This window comes from Ctenopharyngodon idella, chromosome 1, assembly GCF_019924925.1.
Source record: "Ctenopharyngodon idella isolate HZGC_01 chromosome 1, HZGC01, whole genome shotgun sequence".
Lineage (NCBI taxonomy): Eukaryota > Metazoa > Chordata > Actinopteri > Cypriniformes > Xenocyprididae > Ctenopharyngodon > Ctenopharyngodon idella.
The window spans coordinates 6,014,798-6,042,435 of NC_067220.1; the positions used below are offsets into that span (position 1 = coordinate 6,014,798).

The 27,638-nt window shown below is 35.4% G+C and overlaps 1 protein-coding gene across 3 annotated transcripts in view; it reads right to left on the minus strand.

Moving 5' to 3' along the window:
• Positions 1-1,293: 1,293 nt before the first annotated feature.
• The window catches only part of LOC127521091 (neural cell adhesion molecule 2-like), a 253,209-nt gene continuing 226,864 nt past the window's right edge, over positions 1,294-27,638 (minus strand). Inside the window, exons 10-18 of one of the 3 annotated variants that reach the window (XM_051909983.1) lie at positions 26,401-26,588; positions 24,645-24,741; positions 21,631-21,804; positions 18,208-18,327; positions 17,788-17,909; positions 14,419-14,593; positions 8,408-8,612; positions 6,039-6,158; positions 1,294-3,841 (exon numbers count right to left, since the gene is read on the minus strand). In XM_051909983.1, coding sequence (XP_051765943.1) covers positions 3,727-3,841; positions 6,039-6,158; positions 8,408-8,612; positions 14,419-14,593; positions 17,788-17,909; positions 18,208-18,327; positions 21,631-21,804; positions 24,645-24,741; positions 26,401-26,588 — 1,316 coding nt within the window. In that variant the 3' untranslated portion in view covers positions 1,294-3,726. Of the gene's footprint in view, positions 3,842-6,038; positions 6,159-8,407; positions 8,616-14,418; positions 14,594-17,787; positions 17,910-18,207; positions 18,328-21,630; positions 21,805-24,644; positions 24,742-26,400; positions 26,589-27,638 lie in introns of all 3 variants that reach the window. The other 2 variants (XM_051909974.1, XM_051909991.1) reach the window with 2 other exon arrangements.

The window sequence follows — 27,638 nt, forward strand, 5'->3', positions numbered from 1 at the left end:
ACACACGAAAGGAAAGGAGCTTTAATCACCCAGAACAACAAAGCAAAAGTCTTTTCTGATTATGCATAGAGTATTTGAACATCTGAATAAGAAAAAATGATTTCAACTCAATAAGGATCGAGAAGCAGCTGGAAACATGATTAATAACTAAACCTTCAAATTAACCAGTAAATAAAACTTTTGTCATTTTTTTTTTTTTTTAGTGGCTTTAATGCAATAAATACGTGCGTCACCACATGGAGTCCTGCCGAAAAACTAAATAATGTTGAACTTTCATGCTTTGAGTAGCAACAGATGCTTCAGTTTTCATTAGAGGAAAATAAGTGCAGGTACAAATGAATGGAGGTTTTTTTGCAGCTCCATAAGCAGACATGGTTTAATTGACATCATACAGGCTTTACAAACACTTTACAAAAACAGATTTGGTAGATAATGCCCCTGCTGCTCCATGAATGAGTTCTGGAAAACCCACAGATGAGATCTGGAACCTCATTCCTAATGATACAGTAAGACTACATCATACTCATGTACTGTATGTACAAACAGCTGTGAACCATAATAAAATATATCAAATATAAGAACTAAAGTGGCTCGAGTGGCAAACGTTGCCTTTATCATCAACAACATCGGCCAGAATCACACGCTACACAAATATACAGACGCGAATGATTGACAGGTGCATCAACAGGTCACGTGATCCTGTTTTATACACTTAACATGTGCTCTTATTATGGCAAGAAGAAACCTCCAGTGTTACTGTTATAATAAAAAGAATTGCCGCTAATTGGAATAAAGCTGAAATCAATTCTGAATATTAAATTAAACATTTTTAAGAAACAGTTTGTTGAAGTACTAATATTACTAAAACTATAGTAAATAAAAAGTAAAAGTAAATTAAAGCTAAAAAGACAAAAACTAATAAAAATGACAAAAAGCACATAATAAAATTACAAAAACGTAATAAATTAAAATAAAAACTGACAAAAAGCACATTATAAAATTACAAAAAACTTTAAAATGACCTAAAATTAAAATAAAAACTAATAAAAAAACAAGCTAATTCAAAATGTCAATACATTTTTTTAAACTAAAAATAAAACGTTATTTAAAAAAATGTAAAGATAAAATAAAATAAATAAATACATTATTTTCAGTAATATATTATTTTACATTTCAAGCATTTTAAATAAGTAAAATAAAATAAGCCTAAGTCCTAAAATTACTTAAAATAAAACTTAAATAAAATAAATTAATGTCAAATATAAAAAACTAATACAAATTACAAAAGCACATAATAAAATTACAAAAAAAACCTTAAAAATATAAAAAATTAAGCTAATTCAAAATATTAATACACTTCGTTAAAGTTAAATAAAATATAAATATTAGATGAAAATGTTTAATTTTAAATACAATTGCCTTAGCAATTAAGTGAAATAAAATACAATTTTAAAAATAAAACTCAAATTAAAACAAAATAAAAATAAAAATGACAAAAGGCACATGATAAAAGTACAAAAACTTAAACTAAGATTAAAATGAAAACTAAAAATATAAAAATAAAAGCAAATTCAAAACATTAATAAATACTATATAAATAATATTAAAATAACACCGAACTCCAGGGGGCGACAGAGTCAGTTTTCTCTTTTAGCTTAATCACTATCCTGATGGACTAACCTTTAAAGAGCAAGTTCATTAAACTCTTTACAGCAGGTGCCTGAATAACAACACATCAGCTTTGAGAGATTTAATGTAAACTCTAGCGCCCTCTGGAGTGCTGGAGCCACACAGAAACACACATTCAGTGCAGGTACAATCAAACTGAGCTTACAAAGCGTCGGTCAAACATTCGCTTCTTTGTGTATTTGTGCAGAACACGTCCAGCCATTCTCAAATCACACATTAATCAACATAAATTAAGAAGAGCATTTCATCCGGCATCATGGCAGTTGAGGAAATCCAAACTACAAAGTGACTTTACTACAAAGTTTTGCCAGGTTTCTTTTGAGAAGCGACCCTGACGACAAGATGGAGAATACAAACCGATGACGTCTTCAAATGTTGACATATATGAGACGCACCGTCTGAAAAGAGCCTAGGACATGCCTGGAAAAATAGAAGAAATCCAAAGGGTTGTGGGATAAAAACCGATGAACACATTTAGATGAGAATCTGAAATCACTGCAAAAATCACTTTCTTCCTCAGTGTTTCTCTCTTGTTTTCCAGTACAAACATCTAAACATTCTTAAATCAAGAAAACTTTATTGGAGAAGAAAAATGACTGAAGATATTAAGTCTAGTTTACTTAAAAATGGATCTATTACATATATTTGTGAGTTCAGAAAATAAACAGTCTTTATTCACTAATAGATTCTTTTGAAACAAGCTTTGTGAAGCTTCGAAACTTTTGCAAATCATTAGTTTCGCTTCGTTGCATCAGAACCGTTTCGAATTTTTTTGAAATTTCAATATTTCGCCGCTACGATCTCTGCGAACCCATGAACCGTCTGTCGGCTATATGATTTTTACCTGTTCTTGGATCAATTTTATACATTTGTAGACATTTAATGACACATTTGCATATTAAAAAGAGGAGTTGTAGTTAAAAGTCTCTGATTAACCAAGCTCTCCATAAAATGATTTAATTTTATTCATAAAATAAACCACACATATTAGAGAACCTTCATATGATTTGTTAATCGCACTTAATAGATGACACCTTGAATAAAACATTTGCAAATAGTTTGTAAAAGGTGTTTTTTGAAACAGTGATTCGAAACAGTGAATCATTTTACAAAGCAATTGGTTCAAGTGATTCAAATGTTCTAAATGTGAAACTAAACAGAGCAGGGAAAAGGGAACTAAAGGAAACAGAACAGAATATCAAAATAAGAGTCCACTGAATGGAACATAACGAATAATGAATTTATGCTTAAAACAAGAAAAAAAATCTGACAGTGGGGTCAAAAAAATAAAGAAAAATATATATATATACACACACACACATTTAAAAAAAACGTAAAGCCTTTTTTTAAGATTTCCGCAATTTAATTAATAGTAAAATTCTATCAGACTGAACTGAATAATCCTTATGAATTTTAATTGAATAAGTGAACAATCCTTAATCAATTATTCAATTACAATTTTTACTATTAATTAAATTGCTTAAATCTTAATAAAGGCTTAACATTTTTGTTGAATGTATATATATATATTTCTCCTGTTTTAAGCATAAACTCAATTTTGATCAATTACTATTTTAATATCTTAATATTTTTAGTCATTTTGCTTCTCCAGTAAATGTATCTTGATTTAAGAATAATTAGATATTTGTGCTGAAAAACAACACAAAAAATACTGAGGAAGAACATGATTTTTTGCAGTGTTTATGACACAATACGACGTCCCGCTGGTCAGAAATCAGACTGGACATGCCTGGACAGTAGAAGAAGGCCTGGGAATTCAATGGGCTCATTTCTGAGATCCTCCAAAACACAAAGACGGACACATCAACCGAAAAGTAGTGCTGGAGCCGTCGTGAATAGAAAGAACAGTAGATTTATCACAAAAAAACTCTGTTTATATTTGAACATATTTACACGCCCTTCATTAGTGAAGATTTCTTTTCTTTTTTCTTCTTTTTTCTTTTCTCTTTTGTGATATTTTTTTTCATTTCTGTTTTGGTCTCAGTTTGTTGGGGCCGGGAATGCCTCCGGTCTCCATTACGCTTTGCTGTCGTCCTGTTTTGTGTGGATGCTGTTGTCCGTGTGGACCTTGATCTCGATCAAGTCCGGCTTGAGCACCTCCTTGCCGTTCTCCTCCTTCAGCGGGAGTTTCCTGCGGTCAGAAGTGAGCAGACGCTCGAGTTTAGTCACTATTCTCTCAAACACACAAACGGGACCGTGATGCAAACGACTGACGACGGCACTTCGGTGAGGTCATGCATCTCATTAGCATGCAAATGTTCTACGGCAGCAGTCACATGACAAACTGATCGTGGAGATACAAAAAACACAGCTAGATATATCCACTTTAGATATTCTACTGACTATAAATAACTTCGCAACTACATCTACAACAACCCTACCAGTCTACTCTTACTCTAATGAGAGTTAGTTGACATGTAGCTGCAAAGTTACTTATAGTTAGTAGAATATCTAAAGTGGACCATCAAAATAAGGTGTAACCAAAACACTTCTTATATTTTTAAACCATTTTTAACTATCTGAGGAATTAATTAAAACCACAAACGACCCAAACTGACCAACTGATTCAACTACCTCACAGATTTATAGTTAGGCCCGTTCACAGCAAGGACGATAACTATAATGTTTTAATATTAATTCTAATCATGTGAGAATAGCGAAGTGCCAGAGGAACAATAAATAATACATAATAATAAATTAATACTACATAAAAATATATAAAAAAGACAAAACTACAAAAAATTACAAAAGCAGATAATAAACTTACAAAAAAACAACTTTTTGTAAAAAAAAAAATATATACTTTTTGTTAAATTAAATAAAATTTTAAACAAAAATTGAAAAAACTTTAATAAAAACTAGCAATGTTGTCTTTGCAACTAAATGAAATGAAATAAGTTTAAGCTGAAGTACTAAAATTACTTAAAAATAAAACTGAAATAAAAATATAACTTCAAAACTAATAAATATGACAAAAGCACATATAAAATTACAAAAAAACTTAAAATAAAATTAAAATGAGAACTGAAAATATAAAAATAGATGCCAATTCAAAATATTATTAAATTTTTGTTAAATTGAAAAAACTTAAAAAGTAGCAATGTTGCCTTAGCAACAAAGTGAAATGAAATAAGTTTAAGCTGAAATTTACAAAAAATAAACCAATAAAATTGAAATAATAATAAATTAATTCAATATAAAAAATACAAAAAACTAATAAAAATGACAAAAGCACATAATAAAATTACAAAAAGACTAAAATTAAAATGAAAACTGAAAACATAAAAATAGATGCTAATTCAAAATATTAAATTGCATTAAATTTAAATAAAATATAAATATTAGATGAAAAAGTAGCAATGTTGCCTTAGCAACTAAATTAAATTAAATAAATTTAAGCTGAAGTACTAAACTTACAAAAAAATAAAACTGAAATAAAAATAATTTAAAGCTAAATAAAAATATTAAAACACTAAAAAAAAAAAAAAGACAGAAGCACGTAATAAAATGACAAAAACTGAGAAATGAATTATAATGACAAATGACCCAAAACCAGAAAGAACTAAAGCTGATACTGATTCAACTCCCTCACAGATTAACAGTTAAGGCCCGTTCACAGCAAACATGATACGATTAAGATGTAGTGGTAAAAAATCTTCTAAATATAAACGAATGTCAGAGTCCACAACACAGCAATGACAGCAGAGGAACAATATCACTTTCAGAATTATTCTTTCCCAGCTGATGAACGATAAAACACTGACAGCCAATCAGAATCCATCCTGCTTTAAAGAGACAGACACTAATATTGTTAATGCTGTGTTGGTCTGAACAGGTCTTTACTAAACTAATTTCAGAGTTACTACACCAAAACATCCATTAGCAAAGGAAAGTTTATCAAGACCCAAATGTTGGCTTTATTTGAATTATTTCTGACCAATCGATGAGACTCAACTACTACAATAAAGGAGTTACTTTAGTGGTTTTAAGGGCTACTAAAACAAAAGGATATAGACTATAAAAGGAAAGTTGGACAAGATAAACTTTGAATTTTTGGCTTGATAAAGCGGTCGAAAGCGCTACGAAGAACTACACTGGATTTTTCAGTGATGTTTGAATGTCCGGAACAAAACCCAAATCAGAACCATCTGACTGTTTATAACAGGGTGTATCTTAATAGATCAAGGAACAGTAAGAGTCGAGATTGTGATCTCAGGTACTAAAAACACCACCGTTCAAAAGTCTGAATGTTAACAAAGTGTTACTTCTAGCGATCAAACGTCACTTGTAAGGCAGTATTGTGTCTGACATCGAGCTCTAGCTCTTACTCTGGCTCTGTCAGAGGAGTCGTCTCATTGGGTTCGTGCACTGGACTGCAGTCCTCCTTGTTAGCAATTCTCTCTTCTTCACTTCTCATCCCCACGATGGGCTCCTTCGAGCCATCAACCCTACTCACACAAACACACATGATCCATCACACACTGATACACAAGTGCACACTGGGAATGTTCGGAATGGCACACCAACAAACATCTCAACTGCTATTTCACTGGCGTTAACTGTTTCACATACTACACTACATGATTACAATTTTTTAATGGTTTTAAAAGAGTCTCTTCAGTAAAAAAAAAAAAAAAAAAATACAGTAAAAATAGTGAAATATTTTTACAATGTAAAACAGCTGTTTTCTATGTGAATATATAGTGAATTGTAATTTATATCCAGTGATCAAAGCTGAATTTTCAGCATCATTACTCCAGTCTTCAGTGTCACATGATCCTTCAGAAATCATTCTAATATGATGATTTGCTGCTCAAGAAACATTTATGATTATTATCAATGTTGAAAACATATTTTTGTGGAAACCGTGATACACTACCATTCAAAAGTTTGGGTTCAGTATTTTGAAAAAAATTAATTTATACTTTTATTGTCACAAAAGTGACACTAAGACATTTATAATATTACAAAATGCTGTTCTTTTGAACTTTCTATTCATCAAAGAATACTGAAATAAAATTTATCACATTTCCACAAAAATATGAACTGTTTTCAACACTGATAATAATCAGAAATGTTTCTTGAGCAGCAAATCATCATATTAGAATGATTTCTGAAGGATCATGTGACACTGAAGACTGGAGTAATGATGCTGAAAATTCAGCTTTGATCACTGGATATAAATTACACTTTACTATATATTCACATAGAAAACAGTTATTTTAAATTGTAATAATATTTCACATTTTTTACTGTATTTTTGATCAAATAAATGCAGCTTTGGTGAGCAGAAGAGACTCAAAAACATTTGAAAAAAAATCATAATTATCTCAAATTTAGTGTATCGTATATTTTTACACAACATATACAGCCATCTACATATATACATGTCCATTAAAGACGCTAAAGTGAGGATGTTTCAGCATGTTTTAGAGTAATTTCTTCTTCTTGCACTGACAAAGGGATCTAAATCTCAAACTCAGAGGTTTTATTTTGACTTCTGTCTCAGTACTTATAACACGGCAACAAGTCTATGTGTGACATAATATCTGACATAAGAAACTTCAGATGATGGTAAATCCACAGACGCTGGACTTTATGTGCCTCTAATGCAAACAGATCAATAGACTCGGGCTTTTATTAGCAAATGAATCTCATGAGGTCTGTCTAATGCTAAACCAAACTAAACCATCTGTCTGATCATTTACTGAACTCACTCAGCAGAATGTTATTAAATCAGCAGATTACTGCATATCTATATGTGTGCATATTATCAACAGCGCTTAATAGTAATGAAAAATATTATGAAATAATTGAAATTCAACCATCATCATTAGATAATGACTGTCAGTTTCTATCAATCATCAGATTCAGAGGAGACTGATCACATATTCACATATGAAAGTTAAAATGATATGCTACTTGCAAACACTCACAAAGGTAACGTCATTCAAATGTTTTCTCAACCAAACGTCTCTCAGTGACCATTTTAACCTCGTTCAATGGGATTCTATAAAGTTTCAATGATATTTCAACCTTGTTTTGTTAAATTTAGTAGATTTGTTGGCTTGCTCTGTTAAAATGTGTTTTAAAGTCTCTTCTGCTCACCAAGGCTGCATTTATTTGATCAAAAATACTTTAAAAATAGTGAAATATTTTTACAATTTAAAACAGCTGTTTTCTATGTGAATATATAGTAAACTATAATTTATATCCAGTGATCAAAGCTGAATTTTCAGCATCATTACTCCAGTCTTCAGTGTCACATGATCCTTCAGAAATCATTCTAATATGATGATTTGATGCTCAAGAAACATTTATGATTATTATCAATGTTGAAAACAGCATTTATTTGAAACTGAATCCTTTGTAACATCATAAATGTCACTTTCGATCAATGTAATGCATCCTTGCTGACTAAAAGTGTTTATTTCCCTCAAACTATCTTTCCATCATGAGACTGGGCTGAAAAAACAGCCTAAACCAACCCAAGTTTGCTGGTTTAAGCTGGTCTAACTGATCTTTCAGGCAAAAGTAATCGCTCTGAAATGCTCAAACCAATGTAATTTTCTGATAAGACTGCTATACTTCACACATGACACAAATACTCTTTCAAACACAGATATAACAGAGCTCATGCATCACATGAAACACATGATCGAGCGGCGCTCATGCAGACACACGGTGAGGGACTCACAGGTAGGCGGCTTTGCCCTCCTCCAGCTCTTTGCTCTTGCCGCTGGTTGTGGTTTTCTTGCTGCAGAGTTTGCGGGTGATGCACATGAGGAGACCGCACTGACGGAGGAAGAAGCAGCACACGTCCACCAGCACCAGCAGCAGAAGAAGAGCCGCCACCCCGAGACCCACCACAGCGCCGAGACCCAGACCGCTGAACAGAGAATCTGCTGAGACCGGAGAGAAAACACACGCTCAACATCTGCAGAGATCCTTCAGCAGGAGCTCCGATCAATGAGGCCTTCCATCAATCAGATCCACAAAACTGACTGAAAGAAAACATGTTTGAATTTAATATGTGGTGATAATGTTGCATAACAAGAGATTTATAAGTAATTTAAGCAATGTTATACTTTCATGCAGTTTTATGAGAACAGTGAATTTCTTCTAACATGCATCAAACATCCTGCATGAAAAATGTCACATTATTTCTATTTTTCTATCTATAAAAACACTAACGGTCTCAGATTAGTGTGCACAGATTTTTTTTTTTCAGGTTTTATATATATATATATATATATATATATATATATATAATATTTAGAATATATATAAAATATTTAGAATAAATAAATAAATAATATTTATTTATTGCTGGGGTCAAACATTATTACACTGTAAAAAATATATTTTTTTCAAGTTGTAAATAAAACAAAGAAAATTTTGTTTAATTTAATTTAATGTGTTCCTTGTTGTTTTCTTTATAATTATTTGTGAAATTTACTAGCAATTTCTGAGTGAAAATTGTTTAAAAAAAATAAATCCTACACCATTTTTTTTTTTTTTTCAGTGTATTTTTGGTCAAATTTCTGAAAAATCACACAAATAAAAGCAATGGATGTTCACATGTTAAAACAGTTTTTTTTTTTTAGTACTTTATTATAATAATTTGTATATATTATTTATTATTAGTTATTAATATTTTGAATTCGATTTTTTTATATTTTCAGTGTTCATTCTATTTTTTTGTAATTTTGTTATGCGCTTCAATTTTATATTTATTTATTTATTTATTTATATTTAGCTTTAATTGGTTTTTATTTCAGTTTTAGTAATTCTAGTACTTCAAATTAAATGTATTTTATTTCACATAATTTTTATAAAGTTTAATTTTTCATGCAATATTTATATTTTATATTATTTCAGCTTCATTTCAATAAATAAAAACAATTTTGTAATAGTTTTAATAACAGCTCTGGCTGCCAGTCTATTTTGATTTGTTTTCTGTATTTTTGCAGGTGCTCAAATGTTGCTTTATTGACAAACAGTCACATTTCTAATAAATATTATGACAATAAAGTCAATCTGAAAGAAACATGAAGGTTAAAATACATGCTTAAAGATACAATCCAATAGTTCAAGAAAAATTAGAGGCCTTCAGAATATAACAAACCCAACTAAACACTCATTTACAGTTCTTCATTCTTCTCTGCGTCTGATCAGAAAACAAACTTTTAAATGATCTCTCAGTAATCACAGGTTGAGAAATGTGAGGCTATCTCTGATGTGTTTAGTCCACAGCTCTTTCTGTATTGATCTGAATCTTTGAGGACATGATTCTGCAGTCCATCTTCAAGATGTTTTGATGCGTTATGGATGAAAGCATCAAAGATTCACACATAACATGTCGGAAATACAAAGAACCAGAGGAGATCCTGACATTCAGATTCACATTACAGCGGATTCATGGACAGACCCGCAGCATAAACACCATCTGTGAGCATCTGAATGTCTGTTAATGTGTAGACGACACCTAAAGCACCGATTGATTAGAAGAAAGCCTTGAGTCGACATCTTCAGAGGGTTTCATTGATTCTTATCAAAGAGAGAAACGCCACAGTGCTGGATAAACCAAACAGACATCACAAGTGAAACTTCAAAACGTTCACTTCAGCACAAATATTTAATATCACTTTCAGTCATAAGAACTATTAACCACCTCAATGAATCAACAGTGTGAACAGAGTGACTGAGCTTTCATTTAAAGACTTTAAAAGATGGTATTTTATGAAATCTGAGGATATATCACGCCTCTACCTTCATTTTAATCAATAATTCAATTTCAGGTTTAATTATGCTTGATATTTGTAGAGGTTTATGTTCACATAACTCACCAACTCAGTCTAAAAAATGAATCTGAAGTAATTTGACGGTCAACATCAGTTATGATAACATGGTTGATTAAGTTTAAAACCAATAAAAAATATGACTAACAACCAAAAGGAGGAGATATAATGGAATAAAATTCATTATGAGAAATAAAAACAGATGCAAACGAGTCTAGAACTACAATTAATATGAATAGCGGCTCACATCAGTCTTTTTACACTGCAATAAATTATCTTGTTCAGTATTTTTGTCTTGTTTTCCAATTTAAACATTGTTAAAATCAAGATACATTTTCTTGAGAAGCAGATATTAAGTCTTGGGGGGGGTCAGAAAAATATATAATGTAATATAATATAATATAATATAATATAATATAATATAGTGTCATATAATATATAATTAATATAATGCACTGTAACTGAAATTATATGTTTAATGATTTGTTGTATTATTTTAATAAAATTATTTTGTTGTTATTATATTATATTATATTATATTATATTAAGCAACATAAACCAGCAAAAATTTATATTTTGATCTATGTGTGTGACGTAGCTCTGGCCATAGTTATTTTCATTTTCGGTCTTCAGTACGTTTGTTCAATCCTGAACACTTTCTGTGAGAAACACACTGGCGGTGAGCTTCACTAACATTATCTGCCAGTAGAGCACTAAATGACTCAGAATTGGCCCCGAGCGCCACTGAACTGACTGTCCCGAATGGAGCATCACTATGATACAATATTATATGGAGCCAAATGTCCATATCATCATATTCAAGCCCACGCAGCGTTTTACAGCCGCCATCAGGACCTTCAGAGCGTCTGATGACCTGAAACCAGCGATCTGTTCCAGTGTAGAGAAACTCCTGCTGTCTGCACAGACTGCTGACTACTGAGGCGTCTTCTCAGGGTGAATATACACTAAAAAACAACTGATGTACTTTCAAACAATTTTCACACAGAGATTGCTAGTAAATTTCAGAAATAATTACAAAGATGGGGCAAGTGTTAGAAATAAATGTGTAATTTTGAAGTAGAAAGGCTAAAATATTTTTATTTTTTTAATATATAAAGTATCTTTTCCATTCATTTCTCCCATACGGATTTCTAAAATATCTTGTTTAAAGTGTTATAAGCCATGAACCAAACCAATCAGCTTCGAGGAGAATCACAACACTACAAAATTTGATCTGAAGCAAAAAAGTGTTTGAAAATCGGACAAAAACACCAAAGTACAAGACAGCTTTAGTGAGGGAAAGAACTACAGTCCCATGAAGCATTGAGAACAGCCGTAGGAGAAATATAAAACTACAACAAAATGTTGATTATATATACAGACATAATATATTTTAAGTTTATTGCAAAATATGCATATATATTCAAATATTTAAGTGTTTTGAGAGTGTAGGGAGATTCGATTACGTCAGTGGGCGGAGCTAAAGAGCTCTTTTGGTGTGTTTTGCTCTCTGATTGGTGGGATTTTCTGTAAAGCATCATGGGTAATGTAGTTTTCACTAAGAATTCCGCTGATAAATGTGATTATTTTAAAACTAAGTTGAAATAATGTGGGCTGACGTCTTTAACAGAAGCAAATATCATCGATTAACAACCTCGTAGCTCACAGTAGGGCTGACTTTATCGGTTTACAAGTTAACATTAAAAATCAGTTTCCCTATGGAGAAAATGAATGGAGTTTCTACTTCCAGAACTCAACTGTTGCACTCTATTTCAAAAAATCGGATCTTAATTAAACAGCAGCAGTGTTACATTCTCTTAAATGAGTCTAATACAGTCAATGCAGAAATCTCAGAAGATCAGTGTGAACCTCGGCCAACACAATCACTGATGCTTCTCACTGTTATTCACGCATCATGTGGAATCAAACTGCTGGAAACAACATGATTCATTACAAAAGGAGGTACAAATAACAGAGATCAACAGCAGCAGGTGTGTCAAGGACGTTGTTTTTACTTTAAACATTTTACGAGACGCAACTGACAAATGCATTGACTAGCGCTGTCATGGGAAATCCTCTTAAATGTTAAAAGGACAAAGATATCGCTTTCCTCAGCGGACATTCAAACTGATTTTGTGATTATGAATATAAGATTGATCTGAAGACTATCAGCTAGATGCAGGTAATACACTCGCTCTCTCATAATACTCTACATATTACAGTGAGTTTCAATGAAACGACTCAACGTTCATTCATTACTAGTTCTAAAGTGATGTTTTAGAATTAGTAACGGATCTTGTGTTCAACTGTTAAACTGTCAACTTCAGAATTGAATCCGTGGCGGAAGCACAAAAGAGGGTTTTAAAGACACTCCATTGTTTCTTATTTATTTACACACTCATGCCGTCGAACTGTTGTATAAACGCAATATCACACTCGTAGCCGTGCGATATGGCTGTATATCAGCACACTGTGATTACCTATGGCCTATACGAGTGTGATATTGCTTATATTTATATAGTTTGTACAGTGTTTATGAAACGGAGGCCAGCTAGTAGTTGCTGTGCAAGTAAACCTCACCCCTCTGATCTCAAGAGATGCTCTAGCAACTGACGCTAGAGGTTGCAGCCTTTAGCCTCCTTGTTAGAGCATCCGACTCCCACGCCGGAGACCCAGGTTCGAGGCCCGCACAGAGCGGGGCGATGGGTAGAGGGGTTACATTTATATAGTGTGTTATATATTTATATTGTGTTATATTGTGATATTTATATTATATTATATCTATATCTTGCAGGTACAGCTGTGGCATCTTGTGGAAAAAGTGAGTAGAGTTTTACTCAATAAATGATGAGGCGAGTCTAAAAAAGGAAAGAAGTGTTATTTTCTTTCCTCCACACTGCTGTTGTTCCAGACGGCTCTATTCACTAATGAGAGAAGAAAACAACCTGAACACACGCTTTCACACGACAAAGAGCTGAAAACACCAGTAAGAGTCTCACTCAGTGAGTGTGTGTGTGTGTGTGTGTGTGAGTTTGGGTGAAATGCACAAAACCTGTCCAGATCATATTACACCACAAAAATAAAGGAAGAAAATCGACATTCATGATAATAAGAATTACAAAAAAATTCAGTGAAGGTAAAACATCTTGATGGTCCTAAAACAAGCTTGCAAAATATAACATCTTCATGCTTTCTTTTGATTCTGAGGTGAAACATTTTTTATTTTTTATTTTCTTTGCCTCCATAAGCACAGTTTGTGTAAGTGAGTAGAGCGCAGGTCAACATGTTCAGCTGGTCATCTCTTCCTCTTCAAACGGCATCAGTGAATCAAACCGAGGCGCGCCGGCGCATTGATCTGCTGCTGCGATCTGCTCTCAGACTCGGATCCACTGGAGGCATCTCATCTCGCGCTACCTGGAGACCTGAAACTGCCCTGATCTACCGTGACTTCACTTTAACATTTCTGTTTTTATCTGACGCATCCGAGCCGCTGCGAACATCTCCAGATATCAGTATCAGGCCAGGAATATGGATGAGAAAAATTCTTTTTGTCCGAGATCTTTAAAGTTCTCAACATCTCAAGACCTTAATAAAACATGTTTGCTCACAAGGCTGAAGTTCACATACAATACCAACTACAGTATGTCCTCCGCAGGTGATGTTGAAGTACACAGGTCATGATCTGCTAACATTGTAACTGTTTCTCCTGTTCTGTTGGAGTGTCCGAGGCATGAACTGTTAAAGCTCTGCCCTCTTCTGGAAAGGGGGGCGGGGAGCAGCAGCTTATTTGCATTTAAAGATACACACATGAAAACAGCATGTTTTTGCTTCCACTCAAAAAGGGGCATTTTATAATATAAGGCATGAACCCGTGAAGTGAGGTTTAGTAGCGAGGGCCTGCGTGTACCTGTGATGTCGGGTTTCTGCGGCATGAGGAACTGGAAGAAGGTGGGCTCCGACAGGCCCTTGACGTTGCGTGCCGTGATCTCCACGTTGTAGCGCGTGTTCCACTGCAGCGGCTGCAGCAGCGCGAAATCATTCATGCCGGGAACCAGCTTCGTCATCCACTGCTCCTCTTTATCCTGCACACAAACACCAGAGTCTCGCATCAACTACATGACTTTCATTCATTCCCTACTCATACATTTCATTCATTAATATGTGTTATTATCTCAATAATATCTCATCAATATCACAGAAACAGTCTTACTTCTACACTGTAAAAAAGAATTGTTGGTTTAACTTTAAAAAGTAAGTTACCTGGTTGCCTTAAAATTTTGAGTTCATTGAAAGTAAAAATTTGAGTTAATACAATGAAGGAGATTGGTTTAATAAACAGAAACTCAAAATATTATGTTATCTGAACTATATTCATTACTGAAGTTGATTTGACAGAAGAAAAAATGTTGTGATAACAAATCATGAAAATAATTTTTTACAGTGTAGATTCAAAATGACCCAAATGTAAGTCTGTTCCTCACACAAAGCATGATATGACTTATTTTAGTATCATTACTTATTTTATATTGAGTTTTTGTTAATATTTTGATTTAGAATTTATTTGTATATATATATATATATATATATATAACCCTAATCCTAACCCTAAACAAATGAAAACGACAAAAATGCACAACGAAATTACTAAAACAGACTAAAATTAAAAATATAAAAATAAAAACTAAATCAAAATATTAAATACTATAAATTCTCATTAGTGTAATGGGGAAATACAATAGTAATTAAATTAAATATTAATACAATGTTTAAAATACATAGTATTATTTATAATAATTTAATATATTAATATTATATATTTAATATATCTATTAAAACTTTAATTTTAGTCAAAGTTTTAGTGATTTTGTTGTGTGTTGTTTTAACTATGTCTATAAAGTATTTATTAATTTTACTTTTTATTTAAATAGTTTAAGTAATTTTAGTACTTAATTTAAACTAGACAAATGTAGCTGAAATAAAATAAGTTTACATTTTTTGATACTTTATTTTATTTCAGGTAACGTTTATTTTATTTCTAGTAACAAAAATGTTTTTTTTTTTGTTTTTTTTTATGATTTATGATAATAACCCTGCTTCCGAAGTCTTGAAATAATGTACTCATCATGTGGACTACTTTATTGTGGTGCTTTAGGTCATTTTTGGATCTTCAGTCTTCAAATGTTTCCCACAGAAGAAAGAAAGTCATACGTGTTTGAAAAAAACATGAGAAAGATGAGTAAATAATGACAGGCTGAACATTTCATTCATGCTAGTTAAGAAGTCTGATGGACCGCATCAAAAACACAATATAAAATGGGGCAAAAAATGCATAATAACAGAGAATAAAAACAAAGATCTAAAGAAGAAATAAAGGCAGAAAGTTCCAATCATCTCCATCCCGTTTCATCCTGACACTTCCTGAAAACTCTTCCTCCCCGTCTCTCTGTGATCTCTGTGTTTACTGTCTGGAAATATTTGATCTTCTTCAGTTCATCAGTTTTGTCACCGTCTGTCTGCAGGAATCCACAATCACATGCTCCAATCCGCAGTACTTTAGTAAAGCACTTTAAAGAGATTTCACTTCCCATAAAGCTCTGGAGTGTGAGATCTTCAATACAAACAACGTCAGTTGCTCAAATGATCGACGGAAACACGTTTTCATTGGCTGAGGGAGATAATAACATCCTTTAATTTATCTTTTGTGTGTCTTTTAAAGTCAACCTGAACTGCAACTTCCATGTATTTAGGATGATACATAATATTATTAATGGGGAACTGACTGGATCATGAAAAAAGTTAAACTTCAAAGAAGTCCTATTATGCCCTTTTTCAAAGTCTTGATGTTGTTTTTGGGCTCTACTAGAACAGGTTTTCATGCTTGAATATTCATTATTTTTCTCATATTCCTCAATATTGTGACACACACTGACCTTGATGAGGATTTACTGGTCATTTATCCTTCAAGGGTGAATCTCACAGAAACATGTCAGGGATAAATTGTACAAAATAATGTCTCAATCTCAATCTTAATGGTCCTAAAATAGACTTCACTATCTTTGTTCTTAAAGAGTTCCCCAAAACCAGGACAAAACTGCGTGTGTGATTGTGAGGATGTGTATTGAGCTCAGGTTGGCTCTTTTTGTTCCTTACAGCCGTGACGGAGAGGAAAACTCATGGAGAATCACCCCCCGCAGTTCCTTTATGGGAACGGGAACTTCAAAGCGTTTCTCCACACTCTCTCACACATCCGTATTCTTTAAGCAAATGAGGCCACAGCGTGAGCACGTTCAGACTCACTGTACGCTGGACGGAGGAAAAGCAGGATTTTTCCCCGAGAACATTACAGATTCAGCCACCCACTCGGCTCGAGGCGGCTGGAAGCCTCCGAGGCTTCAGATACAGCGTTCAGCTCAGATTAATGCAGTGAATTAGGACCAGAATCTGTGGCTATTCTGTGTCCTGTTGTATACAGTACAAACTCAGCATGTATTTTTACAAACCTCGAACATGAAAGATTCCTTCAAACATTTGTTATTCAATAATCAGAAATGTGAAGTTTCAGCTCAAAATCCACCACAGATCATTTATTATAGCTTGCCAAATTGGCTTCTATTTGGGTGTGAGCAAAAACACGCTGTTTTTGTGTGTGTCCCTTTAAATGCAAATGAGCTGCTGCTCCCGGCCCCTTTCCAGAAGAGGGCGGAGCTTTAACAGCTCGCGCTTCGGTCGCTCAACAACAACAAAGCTGGAGAATCTCACGCAGCCAAAATGAGGATTGTCAGTAACGGTGTTCAGCCTTACATTGTTCAAACCGGAGTCGACACTGATGGAGAGACTCAGGAAGAAGTTACAACTTTTAGGACATTTCTGAATGGCTAGTGGATACATTTATGCAGTTGCTGTGGAGTTGATTCAACTCATCCACTAGCATGTGCCGTCATGTTTAAGTTTTAGTGCAAACCCAGTGTTGAATTGACCCTCGTTTGTGAAGCAGTCCGGCGTAAAATGACAACATGTCAACAACACTCTAGTACAACAACTCTTCCTCTTCTCTAAAGCAGCCCAACATGGCCTCACCCCCTTTGTTGTGTGTTCTCGGGGGCGGGTTTATGTAAATTTTAGGGTTAGTGATGTCACTAACCCAGGAAGAAGCTTGTTGTAGTCCCTACCAGCTGTTTGTTGTAGTATTTAAAAAGCGATTTCATAGGAAGATTAGAAAAGCGTTTTTAGTGTGTACTTTTGTTAGCTGTGATCTCTTGTCGTTGAGCGAACGCACCGTTTTATACTTCACGATGTACTCGACGATAGGCATCCCACCGTCGTCCTGTTTGATCAGTCCCAGTCTGTAGGCCTTCCCGACGCCTCTCTGTCCGTGAACCGTCGGAGGACTCGGCTCGCCTGGAGGAAAACAGACACAATCAGACCGAAATGAAGATGTGACAGCTACTTTAAACTACAAGAAACAGCACTATAGTGATGAAGGAGCTTAAAAACATTCACTGCAGGAGCCGAAACACTGAAATCTACAGAAAATGAGTTTGCTGATGCAGTTACATACTGTGCAAGGTCTTAATGTCCTTGTTCTCAAACGCAGCTAGTGACGGGAGTGACAGTAACTGAACAGAAGCAGAATATATTCATCTGACTGAGGAGGAATGAACAGAAGAGAGAGAGAGAGTGATGATGAAGAACTCACGGATGGGTAACGTCTGGAAGGTTTCTGTGTGGCTGAATTCACCCTGACCCTTTCCATTGACGGCCGCCACTCTCACCTCATACGTCGTGTTGGGCTCCAGGCTAGCCAGAACTACTGCGGCTGAGAGACGGAGGACAGAGAGAGAGAGAGAGAGAGAGAGAGAGAGAGAGAGGAATAAAGGAAGGAAGGAAGGAACAAAAAGAAGAAAGGAAGGAAGAAAGGAGGGATGGATGGAAGAAAGGAAGGAAGGAAGAAAGGATGAATGGAAGGAAGGAGGAATGGAAGGAAGAAAGGAAGGAAGGAAGAAAGGATGGAAGGAAGGAAGGAAGAAAGGATGGATGGAAGGAAGGAAGAATGGAGGAATGGAAGGAAGAAAGGAAGGAAGGAAGAAAGGATGGAAGGAAGGAAGGAAGAAAGGATGGATGGAAGGAAGGAAGAATGGAGGAATGGAAGGAAGAAAGGAAGGAAGGAAGAAAGGATGGAAGGAAGGAAGAAAGGAAGGAAGGAAGGAGGGATGGAAATAAGGAAGGAAGGAAGGAAGGAAGAAAGGATGGAAGGAAGGAAGGAAGAGAGAAAAGAAGGAAGGAAGGAAGGAGGGAAGAAAGGATGGAAGGAAGGAAGAAAGGAAGGAATGAAGGAAGGAAGGAGGGATGGAAGGAAGGAATGAAGGAAGAAAGGATGAAAGGAAGGAAGGAAGGAACGAAGGAAGGAAGGATGGAAGGAAGGAAGAAAGGAAGGAAGAAAGGATGGAAGGAAGGAAGGAAGAGAGAAAAGAAGGAAGGAAGGAAGAAAGGATGGATGGAAGGAAGGAAGAATGGAGGAATGGAAGGAAGAAAGGAAGGAAGGAAGAAAGGATGGATGGAAGGAAGGAAGAATGGAGGAATGGAAGGAAGAAAGGAAGGAAGGAAGAAAGGATGGAAGGAAGGAAGAATGGAGGAATGGAAGGAAGAAAGGAAGGAAGGAAGAAAGAATGGAAGGAAGGAAGAAAGGAAGGAAGGAAGGAGGGATGGAAATAAGGAAGGAAGGAAGGAAGGAAGGAAGGAAGAGAGAAAAGAAGGAAGGAAGGAAGGAGGGAAGGAAGAAAGGAAGGAAGGAAGGAATGAAGGAAGGAAGGAAGAAAGGAAGGAAGGAAGGAAGGAAGAAAGGAAGGAAGGAAGAAAGGATGGAAGGAAGGAAGGAAGGAAGGAAGAGAGAAAAGAAGGAAGGAAGGAAGAAAGGATGGATGGAAGGAAGGAAGAATGGAGGAATGGAAGGAAGAAAGGAAGGAAGAAAGGATGGAAGGAAGGAAGAAAGGAAGGAAGGAAGGAAGGAGGGATGGAAATAAGGAAGGAAGGAAGGAAGGAGGGAAGGAAGGAAGAAAGGATGGAAGGAAGGAAGGAAGGATGGATGGAAGGAAGGAAGGAAGAATGGAGGAATGGAAGGAAGAAAGGAAGGAAGGAAGGAAGAGAGAAAAGAAGGAAGGAAGAAAGGAAGGAAGGAAAGAACGAAGGAAGAACAGAAGGAAGAAAGAAAGAAAGAAAGAAAGAAAGAAAGAAAAAGTAAAGAAAACCAAAAAAACATTCAAATATGCAAGTAAATAAAGTAAATAAATAAATAATCAAAGAAAGAAGCAAGAAAATAAAGAAAATACATAAATAAATGAATAAAATAAAAACAAAGACAAAAAAATGAAGAAAGAAGGAAAGAAGGAAAAACAAAGACAAATAAATAAATAAATAAATAAGAAAGAAAAAGAAAGAAAGAAAGAAACAGAAAGACAAAAATAAATAAAGAATGAAAGAAAAAACAAAGACATATAAAGAAAGAAACGAGCAAAGAAAGACACGCAAATAAAGTAAATAAATAAAACATAAATAATAAAAAAGTGGTAAATAAAGACAAACAAAGACATAAATAAATAAGTAAACAAAGATGTAAGTAAACAAACAAACAATCAAAGAAAGAAAGAAAGAAAGAATATATTTGAGCTTCTTCTTTTGTCCAGCTTTCACTCGTTCTCAGTGCTGATCACATCATTACTGCAACAAATTCTAAATGACAATAAGCATCACATTCACAGGAAATACTGGGTGTGAAACAGAAGATCATCTTCTGTCATGGAGATTTATCTGGCATTTTACATTTACATTTATTCATTTAGCTCACACTTTCATCCAAAGTGACATGCAGATGATGAAAAATGCAAACAATTTATTATAAAGGAAATAACAGTATTATATATAATTATTATTATTTATATATAATATATTTATTATTTATATATCATATATTTTATATACACATTATTATTTATTTATATATATTATATATCATCATAATATCATATTATTAAATACTAAAGATACTAAAAAAAAATACTTTAATAGTATATAAATAATACTAAACGCAGAGAAAGAGGCTGTAATAATTGTGAAACGAGTCAAACACAGAATATGTATTTTTACATTAAAGTACTACTTCAGCAAACCCACGACCTCAGCCATTGTACATGATTGCATTCATTAATTTACATGAGAAAGCACTAATAAAAACGAAGCGACTCGATGAACGCGGTTATTACTTAGTCAAAGAACATTGAGTTCTTAATTAAAAATCCACAAAGAGTCTGCGGATGTAATTGAAGTAATTACGCTCTATATTTGAGCTTGAGACCATAAAAAGGACATTTTCAGACTGACTTCTCATTGAATCTGATCTTGAACTGTTCCCCATTTCTGCAGGACTGCGACGCAAAGTTGAGGAATATAACGACTCGCGCTTTCTATTTGTGCTTAGCGTTTTCCATTACGTTTAACCCAATAAACATTATTTAAAGGCTTAATGCACAGAAAAGAATCACTTGGATGAAAGTAAAAACAGTTTAATGAACAAACAGCTTGAAGTCATTATCACCACTGCTGCTTTAGCAAGAGAAAATGTGTTTAGTTGCACCAAACGTAATCGAACTGACTGTCAACACATCCCGATCCTGCAAACACGGCTCTTTCCAGAAGCGATAATGGCTCTCAGGAAAAACATAAGACGGTAAACATGCAATCCTTTGGTTAAATGCTCTGCTTTTACGTGCAGAGCTTATCACTCTGCTCTGAGGACAGAAGCATCTCAAATGAGATCTTTTTAATATTTTAGCTGTTTCTTCCACATATAAATGAGATTAAATGGAGAGCAAATGGAGTTGTTGTTTCCAGACTCTATTAAAGTCACCACAAAATCAAATGGACGATTCTTGTGTTTTTTAAAGGAATATTGCAGTATTTATTCTAAATTATTCATCAGTGCACATCATAATTGTTTTAAATTCATGTTTACATGACGAGGGCGGGGCAACCTGTCACTCACATGAGATCCACCAATAGCAAACCACAACCATCCAATCAATTCCTCACAGACAAAATCAAGCCCCGCCCTACATTTGATACTCACTCTGAACTCCATGTGATCTCACTGTCCTCCAATCCTGCGTGCTCGTGTCTTTGTAGTTGATGATGTAATAGCTGATCGGGACGCCTCCGTGCGAGTCGGGCTTCATGAAGGTGACGGTGGCGAGACGCTGGGAGACGGCGGTGAGCCGTACGGAGTACGGGTTCGACGGGACATCTGCAACACAACACAGTGTAGAATAAATGCTTAACATTAGTATTTTACCTGCTATTGTAGATGGTAAAGTGTGTGTGACCGGCAGCTTCATTCATTTTGTGTGAAATAAAGAGGCCGACAGAGTTTTCGACCCATGATAAAGCATGAATGCAGAATAAACTCATGACAGAGCATCAGATAAACTGTAGAAACTCAGAATACATCATCATTTGTGCTGCCGTGTTAGTGAGTGACGAGAGATCATCGCTCAACAGGATGCAGTCTGCAGTTCAACTTCCTGTTGAAGAGAAATCACTCTCGGCACTGAACACATTTGTCACTGTGTGAGTGAACTCTCCTATAAACACATAGGCCATCTTTATATGGTAGTCTACAAAATGAAACTATAGCAGATTAAAATATACATAAAAGCAATGTTTTGCAATGTGACTTTAACTATTAAAAATGTGCAAGTTGGCGTCATATTTGCATATTAGCATATACACTGCTCAAAAAAATTAAAGGAACACTTTTTAATCAGAGAATAGCATCAGGTCAGTTAAACTCCTGGGATATTGATCTGGTCAGTTCAGTAGCAGAGGAGGTTGTTAATCAGCTGCTTTAGTGTTAATGAAATTAACAACAGGTGCACTAGATGGGCAACAATGAGACGACCCCCAAAACAGGAATGGTTTTACAGGTGGAGGCCACTGGGATTTTTTCCCCTACTCATCTTTCCTGACTGTTTTTCACTAGTTTTGCATTTGGCTAACCTCAGTGTCACTGAGGCGATACCTGGACCCTACAGAGGTTGCACAGGCAGTCCAACTCCTCCAGGATGGCACATCAATACGTGACATTCCCAGAAGGTTTGCTGTGTCTCCCAGCACAGTCTCAAGAGCATGGAGGAGATTCCAGGAGACAGGCAGTTACTCTAGGAGAGCTGGACAGGGCCGTAGAAGGTCCTTAACCCATCAGCAGGACCGGTGTCTGCTCCTTTGTGCAAGGAGGAACACTGCCAGAGCCCTACAAAATGACCTCCAGCAGGCCACTGGTGTGAATGTCTCTGACCAAACAATCAGAAACAGACTTCATGAGGGGGGCCTGAGGCCCGACGTCCTCTAGAGGGCCCTGTGCTCACTGTCCGGCACCTTGGAGCTCGACTGGCATTTGCCATTGAACACCAGAATTGGCAGATCCACTACTGGTGCCCTGTGCTTTTCACAGATGAGAGCAGGTTCACCCTGACAGATGTGAAGGGATCTGGAGAAGCTGTGGAGAACGCTATGTTGCCTGTAACATCGTTCAGCATGACCGGTTTGGTGGTGGGTCAGTGATGGTCTGGGGAGGCATATCCATGGAGGGACGCACAGACCTCTACAGGCTAGACAATGGCAGCCTGACTGCCATTAGGTATCGGGATGAAATCCTTGGACCCACTGTCAGACCCTACGTTGGTGCAGTGGGTCCTGGGTTCCTCCTGGTGCACGACAATGCCGGCCTCATGTGGCGAGAGTATGCAGGCAGTTCCTGGAGGATGAAGGAATTGATACCACTGAATGGCCCCCACGCTCGCCTGACCTAAATCCAATAGAACACCTCTGGGACATTATGTTTCGGTCCATCCGACGCCGCCAGGTTGCACCTCAGACTGTCCAGGAGCTCAGTGATGGTCCAGATCTGGGAGGAAATACCCCGGTACACCATTCGTCATCTCATTAGGAGCATGTCCCGACGTTGTCAGGCATGCATACAAGCACGTGGGGGCCATACAAACTACTGAGTACCATTCTGAGTTTCTGCAATTAAATTTCAGCAAAATGGACTAGCCTGCTGCATCATTTTTTCACTTTGATTTTCAGGGTGTTTTTGAATTCAGTCCTCTGTAGGTTGATCATTTTCATTTCCATCAAACGATGTGGCATCCTTTCGTTCCTAACACATTACCCAGTCCATAACATTATAGATATCCAGCATGTAGATATCCAGTATGTAAATGAATATGCTTTTGGCCTTTATGATGAAATGGCCCATATAATGTCAAAGAAAAAACTCCACAGCCTCCACAAAAAAGGCATTTGACACTATAAAAACACTATATATATGTATGTGTGTGTGTTCATGTATATATGGTTTATGAGGACACAAATGTGTATAATAACATGAGTATTACAACGTAAACATGGTTTACGAGGACATTTCCTGGCTTAAAAAAAAACATACTAAACTGAGTTTTTTTGAAATTCAAAAAATGCAGACAGTTTTCTGTGATGGGTAGGTTTAGGGGTAGGGGTAGTGTAGGTGGATAGAATATACAGTTTGTACAGTATAAAAACCATTACGCCTATGGAGAGTCCCCGTAAACCACATATACAAGTATGTGTGTGTGTGTGTGTTCAATGAGGTCTGCTCTGAAGTGAACTGCTCCTCTTCATGGTATATTAAGCAGCTCTACAGTAAATGGGGACAGTACTCTGCTATATTAGTGAACTCTCTAGTAAATCACGCGGCACTACAGAAGATTAGCTTCAGTGAAATTAGCAGCGCCCAGATGGGATGAACATATTGTTATGGAAAATTTTAAAAAATACATCAATGCTGAGCACATCACTGCACGTTTAAATCGAAAGCAAACCAGTTTCTCAGGTCAACATTGTGCCTCGTCTCAAACCAAAACATTTCAAGAACATAATCAGGCTTCATCTGCATCTTAAAATACATCCTTAAAGTCAGCATGAAATGCTTGAAGTAGTAAATACTTGCACAGACAAATCAGGATATGTACAAACAAAACTTTAAATATCTTTCAAAGTTCAGGAAAATGTATTAAAAATGAAAAAGGACTACTGATAAACACACACCTGCCTGTGCTAATATAAACTCCTGGTATCGAGCGCCGATGTTGTTTCTGGCTGTGCAGTTGTAGCGTCCAAAATCCCTGTCGGACACCGGAGTGACCTGTGGATACAGACAAACCAAAGGTGAGGAGAATGAGAAAATGAGAGTAAGAATATTGCATTTTTTTTTTAGCAGTGAAACTATGTGAACAAGAAAACAAAAGTCAGTAGAAGTTTGTGTGTAAATTTTAGCTGTGTTCAACCAGAGCAACTGCTGACCAGCATCTTTAGTTTAACCAGAAAGATTTCCTTGGTCAAACTGCTTCACCAGAAATATCATGACCTGAAACATACTCTTTACACTGCAAAAAATACATTCCCAACTCAGTATTTTTGTCTTGTTATCCAGTGAGCATTCGAAACATTTTTAAATCAATTTTGCTGAAAATATCTGCTAATGGGGGCAGAAAAATAACCTTGTTTTCCCTTTGAATGAACTTACATAGTTTTAAGCCTAAACTCAATTCATTTTGATACATTTTTCATAAAACAAGACTTAATATCTTAAGTAATTTTGCTTCTCCAGTAAATGTATCTTGATTTAAGAATGTTTAGATATTTGTGCTGGAAAACAAGACAGAAATACTGCGGAAGAACATCATTATTTGCAGTGAGAAGACGTTTTTAGTGACGCAAAAAGCTACATTTTACTAACACTAAAAGTGTCAAATTAAGTCAATTAATTAGCAATTAAGTAGTATAAAAAACCAGTTTTGTCTTTCAGGTCAACTACATCATTAAAAAGTTGGTGTAGAAACAATTTTCACTTAGAAATTGCTAGTAAATTTCACAATTAACTACAAAGAAATGGCAAGTAATGCAATTTTGAAATAGTGTTTTCTTGTAAAACACTGTAATAATCTTTTAACAACTTCAAAATTATTTTTTTTAACAAATTCAGAGGAACAAAAGTATGTGCAATTTAAAATATATAAATAAACATGACTAATTAAAGACGTTTGTTGATGATTTTAGACAAAATGGTTGGAAAATAATAAGTACAATCACTTGTAATACTACTTAACTGCTTATTACTTTTGATCAATAGGTGGCGCTGTCCCCAGACTGATATGGTGTGGTCAGTTTGGGGTGACAATGACATACACAAATTTTGGTGTCAATAGGGCAAAGCGTTGCAGAGATACAGCCTCAGATTCAGTTTGGCATCAAATTCTTTGATGCGTTAAACGAAAACGGTTTTATCTATCAACACGAAATCCATACATTTTTGCCGGCATGGTATGAAGTTGATCTACGTCTAATTTGATGAAAATTGGTTTAATTACAATAGGTAAAATTTATCAATAGCTATTAGCATTTTTTAAAATTTTTGTTATAATTTTGACCACAAGGTGCCGCTGTCCCAAAACTTTTTGCGTACCTTCAAGGCATCATGCCAAAGACACATGCCAAATTTCGTAATGATAGGCCAATACGTTCATAAAATATACTATTCTAAAATATCCATTTCACTTCAAAAGTTATTAGCATAAATGTGAGTGCAAATTTAGACAGTTGGTGGCGCTAGAGGGATTGAGGTAGGGACTCCTAAATTGCTGTGGTTAATGTTCAGACTGTCCTCTATCCATGTGCCAAATTTCATAATTTTCCCACAAGTGGTTCAATGGGCTGCCAAGAAGAAGAAGAAAAAGAAAACTAACAGATACACATTCGGTCGCCAATAAAGTACTAAAAGTGCATGACTGTAATGTTACTGAACCTCCAGAAGCGATCGTCCCTCTGCAGTGTGAATGCGAATGTTGCTGGTCCCTTGACTAGAGATGGTAAACCGGTCTCGTCTCCACAGCATCGTTGCTGGAGGGTTGGACCTCACGTCGCAGCTGATGTTCACTGGGTTTCCCTCCCATGAGTAGAAGATGCTCTGATTAGTCTGGAACTTCGGTGCATCTGGAAAAAGAGAAACAGTGATTCAGTACTGGCAGAACCTAAGATGTTCAAGCTGGTCTTTGGACTATCCAGATGATCAGCCATCTACAGTGTAAAAAATGATTTTACAAAGTTGTAAATAAAACAAAACACTATTTCAATCTTTCTACTTCAAAATGTCAAATTTAATTCTATGGTACATGTTTTTTCTTTGCATTTATATGTGACATTTCCAAGCAATTTCTGAGTGAAAATGGATTCCTAGCTTTTTTTTTTTTTTTTTTAAGTTTTTGGACCAGATTGGACCAGCTAGAAACCATGTAAAACCAGCCATTAGAAGCTTGTTATGGAAGTAAAAATAAGGCACATTCATCTGGCTTCAACACAAGCATAACGTCAAGCATTTATATATATATATATATATATATATATATATAAAATTAAATATAAAAAATATTAATAACAACAAATAAAATAATACTGGCCTGAACATGCAACGCTGTTTCTTGAATTTCTTTCCATGTATTTTAATGCACTGGGGATGATGTGAAACATGTGAAAAGGCCTTTAAAGAAGAGTAATATTGAATGTAACAAAGAAAGACTTTACAGTCTCACTCCATTATGTCAGATGTGTCTGTGGTAAACCGATGCAAGTCATAAAGATGAAATGCATTTTCTGCAGACCTAAAACTGATCCTGTGCTTCAGTTATAAGCACTGAGGGTGTCTGCATTCATTCAGTGTTATTCCTGTTTTACACCGACTAGAAGGTTTCCATTAGAATGATTGATGCTGGGCTCTCTGTCACATCTAAGGAGCAGAGCAGAGAAGAGCGGCCATTCTAAATAAATGAGTTCATTAGCAACCCGGTAACGGTTGGCTAGCTCCTGCCACGCTCATTCAGAACGTCCTTTTTCACACGCTGGCCGTGAACCTCCGCGCTAAGCATATGACATGAAGACGCTCCCGCAGCACGATGATGTCAAGGTCATCGTCATGCATTCAGAGACACGAGGCCTTTCATTAGCATCTCACTACATTTCTCTGACTGTGACAGATAAATACAATAA